The following is a 9,704-nucleotide window of genomic DNA, read 5'->3' as shown; positions in this document are numbered from 1 at the left end:
GTGAAAGCGAGCGCTTTGTGTCAGTATCATCATCTCTCCTCACCGTTTCCCATGTTTAAGGTAACTGCACGCACAGAACTCTGTGAACTCTGTGTATTACAGTTGACTGTTAGCCCATCATCATTGTTTATTGTAAGGAAAGAGGTGAATTGTGGACAGTTTTTGCTGAGAAGTTTCAGCTGAACTTGCCGTTGCTGTTTAAGCTAGCTTTAACTGGTGTCCCGCCTTATTGAATGACAGTTTTTCTGCCACTATCTGTATTTAAGTTAACTACTGAAATACATATACAGCGCATAAAGTATTATTTCATTACTGTTGAAAGTCAGCGAATGTGTCAGCTAACATATGTGAGTTAAAAAGATGTATTTACCTTATGTTACAGTTCAAGTTGTGCACTGTCTAAATACTCTCATCAGTTAAAACAGGGCAACTTACTTTGGAAACTGTGGTCCTGAGACTGAGTGTATCCATGCAGAGAGAATATGGTTTGGGTTGTGTTGTTTTTGTAACACTCAATTAGAGATGGACCGATCCGATATTACGTATCGGTATCGGTCCGATACTGACCCAAATTACTGGATCGGATATCGGCGAGAAATAAAAAATGTAATCCGATCCATTAAATATCAAAAAAGCACCTCACAAAACTTGCTACACGGAGTAACTCGGCTCATAACTGTAGCACGTTGCAGCAGTGTGCATCACGTGATAGAGCCGCTGTGTGTATTTGTAGCTTTGCTAGCAAACCAGCATTTCATCTCCGAGGAAGTTTTCCCAGAGAGAAGTAAAGCAAGTGTGTAAGTTCATCTCTGAATGTTTGTAAAGCATTCCCATGTTAAGCTTAACAACAGATATATGGAGCGACTGCCTCTCTCTCTCTCTCTCTCTCTCTCCTGCTGCTACTTCAATCGTGAAACTGCTTAATGATCAGCTGATCAGCTTTTCTGTCGCGAGTCTGTCTCTCTTCTTTGTTTTTGGCCCACTTTGCACCAGAAAGAGGAAACCAGCGGCTGAACAACAGCAGCACGTTTAACCTTGATAAGCTGTTGTTAGAATTTATTTAATATTACTTTCTAGACCAGGATCTTTTTCTACGTAGCTGACGGCTGGTAACTGTGCAGGGGCGGATCTAGCAAAGTTTAGCCAGGGGGGCCGATAGGGCATGAACAGGGAAAAGGGGGCACAAAGACATACTTTTCTTTCTTGTTCTCATTTAAAATGTCTAGCTTTTAATAAATAATTATCTGACTCTTACACCCAAAGTTTTAATCTGATGTAAAATACATAGAAGTCCATTACTGTATATAGTAACTGTTAAGTCTAATATACCCTAGTAAGCTATAGTACTTTTTCCTTTGGGAAGATACCATCTGTGCAGTCTGCAATTCTGTTGAAGAAAGATGTTGAATCTATTTAATTATTCTTGAAAAATAATTTCTTTCTGTGCATTTTCCCCCTGCATCAAATTTAATTTGATTACATCGATTAAGCATCATGAGCTGGAGGGTGGGGGGTGGTTCCCTATTTTTTTTTTGCTGGGAGTTTGCAACCCTATTAGTTAGGTTGCTTGATATTTCTGCTAAGTACTCTTTAAAATACCAGAATAGGGAGGATGGAGCAGGTTTACGTTTATTAGATTGATCAGTGTTGCTGAACTATGAAATATTTTGGGCGCAGTGTATTTTTTACATACAGGTATAACAGAATAGCTTTAGTGTTGTTATTTATTTAAACTTGAGTATAAACTTATACAAAATGCAGCAAGATATTAAAAAAAAACGTTTATTGATTAAAAAACACTATATCGGATTCATATCGGTATCGGCAGATATCCAAATTTATGATATCGGTATCGGTATCGGACATAAAAAAGTGGTATCGTGCCATCTCTACACTCAATACAGACGAGTGAAAATGAGATCTGCGTGTCACTATCATTCATTCAGCTCTCATCATTATTTCCACTTTTTAAGGGCACAAAAATACCAGCAATCTTTACAAAATGTTTTGTAAATTCGCACTAATGGGAATAATGGCGTTAAATGTTTTTCAGTAACTTGTAATCTAACTAATTAGTATTTCTGTCGTTACAATGGTGTTGCTATTACTAACAAGCAGTGTTGGGACAGTAACTACGTTATTATTGTGGTAACGAGCACGGTAACTAGTTATTATGCCAAAACCGGGAACGCGTTACTCGTTACTGGGATTTAGATAGGCTCGTTATTCGTTACTTCGTGTGGTGGCTATCGTGGAGCTTCCACAGATTCAATAACATTAGCAAGTGGTGGAAGCCAGCAGGTGGATGAAGGAAAAGGGAGGCAAGAGGAGAGACCCGAAGCAGCCGCTGGTCCGAGAGCGTCAGGTGAACTGAACTTCAGGTAAGAAGTTATAACCTGCAGTCCATCTGGGTCAGATATGAACCAAGTTTAGGTGGAGTTTATTTTCATTATGCTGACTTTTTCGTACTGCGTGCTAGCTAGCATGACGGAGTTTCTATACAGCTGGGTGAGTGCTATGAAGTTACTGATGTTGAACTTTATTTTGTTCATACGGTTAGTTATTAGAGTTGCCAACCGTCCCGTAAAAAACGGAATCGTCTCGTATTCAGAGAAAATATTACGCGTTTCGTATTGAGGTGAAAAGGGACAGTTTGTCCTGGACTTCAGCTACAATAAAAAAAGACACAAAGCTGGAGTTATTCTGTCTTTGCTGCACAGCTGTCTCTTCTTCTCTCATTCTCTTCCCCCTCCCTCTCCTGTTTCTACTTCAATCATGAAACTGATCAATGATCAGCTGATCGGCTTTTCTCTCTTGTTTGTTTATCGCCCACTTTGCGCCAGAAAGAGGAAACCAGCAGATGTTGCGTTAAACAACAGCAGCACTTTTAAGCTTGATCAGCTGTTGTTAGAATTTATTTAATATTAATTTCTAGTATCAGCTGATGTTTGCTGGAGCCACAGCTGTAAACCTGCTGGTCATGATATCGGTTTGGTTATCTGGTGAGAGGGAAACATGAAGATGAAACCAGGAGATGTCCTTACTGAATCATCAGAGCTGAACAGGTGATGGAGAAACAGGTTTACCTTTTAGGTGACATGAATGAGTTGAAGGGAAGTTATGAACTGTTTCTGAGAGACAGATAACACCAGGATCCTTTTCTGAGTAGCTGACAGCTGGTAACTGTGCAGGGGCGGGTCTAGCAAAGTGTTGCCAGGGGTCCATGTAGGACATTAAAAGGGAAAGGGGGGCACAAGGAAATACTTTTCTTATTCTCATTTAAAATGTCTCAAAAAATAATTATCTGAGTCTTACAACAAACAATTGATAGATTGATACATATATACCATCAGAAAAGTGAACATCACTGTCACAACAGCGTTTGTTTTCATTCAAAGGCTTTATGATTTTTCCTATAATGGTGGGCCGGTCTCTAGTCAAAATGCCCGGGCCGATTTTTTGTCCCTGTCCAGCCCTGTATGCAGCTCATCTGCAGTCTGGTGTTACCTACATCTTCCTATTCAGAAGGCAGAATTTCCGAGTTCTGAGTACAATCAAAGCACCACGACTGCAGTTTTTGTGTTGGATGTAAAAAGCAGGCTAGGATAGAATCAGGCGTGGGATTTCTTTCGTGGAAATGTGCACATTATCTTTTCCTTTCTATTGGTAGGTGGCACAGTGCACTTGTGGCAAGTAAGCAAGCTAGAAGACTGGCAAAGTTATGGAAGCAACACATTAACAAGAGCATTCTGAGTAAAACCAAAGTTACTTTCCCTAGTAACTAGTTACTCTGAAAATAACAAGTAACTTGAAGTAACTGAGTTACTTTTGATAGAAGTAACTAGTAATGTAACTAAGTTACTAATTTAAAGTAACTTACCCAACACTGCTAACAAGAAAATGCAGTGCGGTCAACACACAGAGGGTTGAAGCTGTCTTTAGTTCACAAATATTTAAGAGAAACCGGCTAAATTATAAGCCTGAAGACAAGACGTTATTGAAGAACACAGATGTAAGAGCGGTCAGACTCAGGACAGATAACTGGCAAATTTTTATTATAACTCTGTATGTTGGAAAGACTGAAATAATGTTTCAGTATCTAGCATTTGATCTGTGAGTTTATTCTCCCAAAACAATACTTTTATTGTTTTGACATTTACACACTGAGGTTATTTTTTATTATGAATATGACCTTCTGAATTTACTGTTAAATAACTTTTTGGTGCCACTTTGACTTCTTTCTGATATATTTAACATTTAATTAGTACAAGAACAACATTTAAATTGCATATAAACGTAATGTTAGGAAAATATAGAAAACGGATAACAAAAGGTCAAAGGAGCATCTATTCAGTGTGACTGACAGGTGATCTCCGTGCAAAGTAAAAACAGCACAACTGTGAGCTCTCGGCAACTCCCTTCTCAGCAATGATGGAGACAAAAAAAGTGGAAAATAAAACACACATTTTAACCAATTGTCCATCAGTGGCTTCTGTCTATTTCAGTGTAATGAACTCTGCAGTATCTTCATGATCCAAAAAATCAAGTCCAGCATAGAGCGGCTGAGTGAATGTGGTCTGGACTCTGTGGAGGAGAGTCATGGTTTCAGAGACGCTGTAGAAAGACAGAATACCTGCTCTGTGATCCAGGTACACTCCTACTCTGGAGGACCGAGGACCTGAGAGGGGAGTTTTCACATTGTTGTGCCAAAATATATAACTGTTTGTGTCACAACAAAATGACGAAGATTTATCATTTAATCCAAATATACATTCACTGAGGCCGTCGCTGTTAGCCTCTATCTATAGAGAACTATCAAGGACTATGAAATTAAAGACTCAAGAGACAAAAGAGCAGAGCTAACTCAGTAGGTAAAGTGTTCGCCTCATGATTGGAAGGTCAGGGGTTCAAAACCACCAATTTTGGTACCTTGAGGTACCCCTGAGCAATGTACCGTCTCTACACAGTACTCCCGGGGTGCTGGATTGGTGGCTGCCCACTTCATCACTGAGTGAATGGGTTAAATAAGAGAAGTAATATTACGGGATTAATAAAGTATACATTATTATTATTAGGAGACTTGACACAGAGACGTGGAACCAAAAATACATGAACAACAATAATCAAGGAAAATAATTACAATGACTGACAAGGCTTTTTGCGTCAGGATCTGTGCTCGCTCACATAACAGTGAGCATTTACTGGTTTGTGCCTGCATAGGACTGCTTTGTTCACATAGCGGAGGTAAACTGTGGACATTGTGACAAGACTGAGCAGGTGGATGGCAGTGCCTTTACTCTGCTCATTATTCCTTACGTTTTACAGGACTGTGATTTGTATTCACGACCAGCGTAACAAGGCCTTTTCTACTTGTTCCTGTCAGAGAAAATTTAGAGGAATGGGTGATAGAGATCTACAAATAAAAAGCAAAAACAAAATCTTTTTGCTTTCAATAATATAAGAGAATAATGCTGCAGAGGTTTGTTCATTTAATCATCACAGTGCATAAAATGGTAGAATACGCCTAAACATATGAATGTATCTACAGGGTGGGCCATTTATATGGATACACTGTAATAACATGGGAATGGTTGGTGATATTAAAGTCCTGTTTGTGGCACATTAGTATATGTGAGGGGGCAAACTCCTGAAGATGGGTGGTGACCATGGTGGCCATTTAGAAGTCGGCCATCTTGGATACAACTTTTGTTTTTCCAATAGGAAGAGGGCCATGTGACACATCAAACTTATTGGTAATGTCACAAGAAAAACAATGGTGTGCTTGGTTTCAACGTAACTTTATTCTTTCATGAGTTATTTACAAGTTTCTCTTTGTTCACAGCCATTGACATGTCGAAGAAGTTAACACGTGAGGAGCGGATCGAAATTGTGTTGATATCTGGTGAACGCAGTAACCGGGTCATTGCAGCAGATTTCAATGCAAGACACCCTACGACACCACCCATCTCCCATGCTACAGTTAACAAACTGCTTGCTAAGTTTCGTGAAACTGGTTCAGTGTTGGATTTGCTAAAATGTGGACGCAATAAAACTGTCACTAATGAAGAAACATCAGTGGCTGTCCTAGCTTCATTCAGCAAGAGCCCACAGCGTAGCACTCACCGCATGTCACTGGAGAGTGGCATTAGTCAAACATCACTTCGGCGGATATTAGCTACACACAAATGGCACCCTTACAAACTCCAGCTACTGCACCATTTCAACGAGGATGACCCAGATCGGCGCACAGAATTTGCAGAATGGGCAAAACAAAAATTGGAACAGGACCCTCAGTTCACGCAGAAGATTTTGTTCAGTAATGAGGCAAACTTTTAACAAACATGAAGTTAACAAACAAAACCACCGCTATTGGTCTGACACTAACCCACATTGGATGGATCCCTCCAAGACTGTTGGACCAACAAAAGTGATGGTTTGGTGTGATATATGGGGTACAACGATAGTGGGTCCATTCTTCATCAATGGAAACCTCAAGGCCACTGGATATTTGAAATTGCTACATGATGATGTGTTTCCCTCTTTATGCACTGAAGCTGGCACGTTCCCTGAGTTTTCCAGCAAGATGGTGCACCACCTCATTATGGGTGCCAGGTCCGAGCATTCCTAGATGAACAGTTTCCTGGAAAGTGCATTGGTCGTCGTGGGCCAGTTGAATGGCCCCCAAGGTCTCCCAATCTGACCCCCTTAGACTTTTATCTTTGGGGTCATCTGAAGGCAATTGTCTATGGTGTGAAGATACGAGATGTGCAGCACCTGAAACTACGGATACTGGATGCCTGTGTTGGCATTTCTCCTGCGGTGTTGCTATCAGTGTGTGAAGAGTGGGAGAAGAGGGTTGCATTGACAATCCAACACAATGGGCAGCACACTGAACACATTTTATAAGTGGTCAGAAACTTGTAAATAACTCATGAAAGCTGATACACATGATATAATGACAGGATGGAGGAAGTAAAACTAGATACAATGAACTAGGAACAAAAGTCTCTTTCAAAATAAAACAGGAAACATGGAGACACAAAGACAACAGAAGCTTGACAGACCTAAATTACAAACAAAAGGTGCCAAATAACCCAAAACCTCTGGGTCAGAGACCCAGTGACACATGCTGGGGTTAACTGGAATAAAGCCAAAGCAATTACCTCTGATCATGGAAAGCATTGGCTGCTCGATGCACCGCAGAGATTACGAGGAAATAAGTGCTAAGTTATCAAAACACTGTTGTTTTTCTTGAACTAAATCAGTTTTCAATTAAAAAGCTTTTCATTGTTATTTTACCTAACAAATGCATATGATTTATCTTTAAACTGTCTCTTAACCATGACCTCTAAGTCACATAAATGAGGCTTCCATGTTTAGATGACAGCAAATACCTGGTTCATATCTACTCTCATCTGTCTCATTTCATTGTCCTATTAATCATAGGAATGCAAATGTACTCAAATCAATCCTCTCAAAGGAAATAAAACAAGAATCAAACGTAAAATGATTTTATTTACATATTCCTCATAGTAAAACACTTTGACACAGTCAGAACATTGATTGAATTTTCTTTCTTTAAAACAGAGAAAACAGTTCCTTTAATTTGAACAAAATTTCAGATGAATGTAAATATAATTTAGACATTTCTCGGTTAAAATCAATTAATTTATTAACTAGACAACAAACAATATGATGTCAATGTAGCACCAACAAAGTGTGACTGACAAGTGACGTCTGTGCAGAGAAGAAACAGAACAACATTGAGCTCTGAGAAACAATGTTGGAGAAAAAAGACACTGAAAAGTAATCCAAACCAACTGTTCTTAAGTAATTTTTTGTCTATTTCCGTTTTGTGAACTCTGCGGTGTCTCCACCAGAGTACAATATAATACTGCGAAAAAACCAAAGTCCAGCATAGAGCGGCTGAGTGAATGTGGTCTGGACTCTGTGGAGGAGAGTCATGGTTTCAGAGATGCTGTAGAAAGACAGAATACCTGCTCTGTGATCCAGGTACACTCCTACTCTGGAGGACCGAGGACCTGAGAGGACAGTTTGGACTTTGTTGTGCCAAAATATGTAACCGTTTTTCTCACAACGTAATGACCAAGACTTGTCATTTCCACCAAGTGCACATTCATTTGACCTCCCTACTCCGCTGATATTCTTGTATGTGACTGCTACTTCAACTCCTCTCCCTCTCCACTCCACCTCCCAGTAACAACGTCCAGTCAGACTCTCTCTACTCAGAACCTGACACATTACAGTGAATCTGTCTGGATGATCAGAATAAGACTGTTGTTGTTTCATTAAAGTTGCTTTTCTGTTTCCCTCAGATAATAACAGATATTTGTTTGCTGTGTTTGGATCCAATGTGATTTGACATGAATATTTTAAGAATCCAGCTCTGGTCTTTGGCTCTGGTGGTGACAGTAAAACATCCACTTCAGTGACTGTCAGTGAGACGTTTGTCCATTCCTCTCTCAGAATGTCCTGTAGTTTATCTCTGGTCTCTGACACAGCTGCTGTCACATCCTCAAAGTACCTCAGAGGACGAATATTGATGCTGGATGAGTGTGTAGACTCACTGAGTGCTGACAGTGAGGGGTAGTTGTGTAGAAACTGGTTGTGATCCTCTGTGTGTGAGAGCTGCTCCAGCTCGCCGTCTTTCCTCTTCAGCTCAGCGATCTCCTGCTCCAGCTTCTCCTGAAGCTCTTTGACTCGACTCACTTCAGTTTCCTGCTGGGATCTGACCTGCTGCTTCACATCAGAGCTTCTTTTCTGGATGAGACAGATCAGCTCAGTGAACATCTTCTCACTGTCCTCCACTGCTTTATCAGCAGAGCCATTGATGGCCTCCACCTCCTGTTGAAGCAGCTTCACATCTTTCTCTCGCTCCTGGATTCTCTGCTGGATGTTTAGTCGTCTCACCTCGAGCTCCTTCTGCTTCTCAGTCCTTTCTGCTGCAGCTGGGACTGTTTCATAGCCTTTATGTTCATCCATTGTGCAGAGATAACAGATACTCTGCTGATCAGTACGACAGAAAATCTTCATCACCTCATCATAACGAGAGCAGATGTTCTCCTGGAGCTTCTTGGAGGGGGCCACCAGCTTGTGTTTCTTTAATGGAGCTGCATCATAGTGAGGTTGGAGGTGTTCCTCACAGTAGGAGGCCAGACAGACTAAACAGGACTTGATGGCTTTCAGCTTCCTCCCAGTGCAGACATCACAGGCCACATCTTCAGGTCCAGCATAGCAGTGATCAGCTGGAGCAGCTTGGAGTCCAGTCTTCTTCAGCTGCTCCACTAAAGCTGCAAACATGATGTTTTTCTCCAGGACAGGCCTCGGTATGAAAGTCTTCCTGCACTGAGGGCAGCTGTGGATTCCCTTCCTGTCCTCTTCATCAAAGTGGGTTTTAATACAGTTCATGCAGTAGTTGTGTCCACAGGTTGTAGTCACCGGATCCTTCAGTAGATCCAAACAGATCGAACAAGAGAAGGTTTCTTGATTCAGCTGCACTGCTTTTTGTGCCATTTCTCCTCTCAGTGTCAGTGACTGTGTGAATTTCAGTTCCTTACAACAGAAACCAGTCTGACCTCTGATTTCTGCAGTGAATGGAGCCTTTCAGCTCTTACACGTCACCACATGTTGGTTACACCCATCTTTAAACTGCAGATCTGAAGGTAAGGGAACGAGGAAACGTG

General features: G+C 40.8%; 2 protein-coding genes across 4 annotated transcripts in view; both read right to left on the bottom strand.

Annotated features, from left to right (window-relative positions):
• Positions 1-1,206: 1,206 nt before the first annotated feature.
• The window catches only part of otud4 (OTU deubiquitinase 4), a 69,472-nt gene continuing 60,974 nt past the window's right edge, over positions 1,207-9,704 (bottom strand). The window contains exon 22 of the transcript XR_014872688.1: positions 1,207-1,889. The gene's annotated coding sequence lies outside the window, so the exon portion shown is untranslated. The remainder of the gene's footprint in view (positions 1,890-9,704) is intronic.
• Positions 4,482-9,549, bottom strand: LOC146522835 (tripartite motif-containing protein 16-like). 3 transcript variants are annotated; one of them, XM_085153104.1, is made up of 2 exons: positions 8,043-9,549; positions 4,482-4,678 (listed from the first exon to the last, which is right to left on the bottom strand). In XM_085153104.1, the coding sequence occupies exons 1-2, from the start codon at positions 9,532-9,534 to the stop codon at positions 4,497-4,499; spliced, it is 1,674 nt and encodes a 557-aa protein (XP_085009230.1). In that variant the 5' UTR covers positions 9,535-9,549; the 3' UTR covers positions 4,482-4,496. The 3 variants fall into 3 exon arrangements, with proteins under 3 accessions (XP_085009230.1, XP_085009224.1, XP_085009231.1); XM_085153098.1 differs by having other exon boundaries at positions 4,482-4,733; positions 8,092-9,549; XM_085153105.1 differs by having other exon boundaries at positions 4,482-4,776; positions 8,147-9,549.

The sequence above is a fragment of the Neolamprologus multifasciatus genome, chromosome 3, assembly GCF_963576455.1.
Source record: "Neolamprologus multifasciatus chromosome 3, fNeoMul1.2, whole genome shotgun sequence".
NCBI lineage: Eukaryota > Metazoa > Chordata > Actinopteri > Cichliformes > Cichlidae > Neolamprologus > Neolamprologus multifasciatus.
The sequence above is the reverse complement of the archived record's forward strand: the minus strand, read 5'-3'. Positions and strand labels throughout refer to the sequence as shown.

Bases quoted from the DNA above. Each gene is read 5' to 3' on its own strand.
- LOC146522835 (XM_085153098.1), bottom strand. From the start codon at position 9,534: ATGGCACAAAAAGCAGTGCAGCTGAATCAAGAAACCTTCTCTTGTTCG. The intron at 4,734-8,091 runs AAAAACGGTTAC...TCGTCATTTTGT, and splicing joins CTTGGTCATTACGTTGTGAG to TGTGACACAAACAGTTATAT.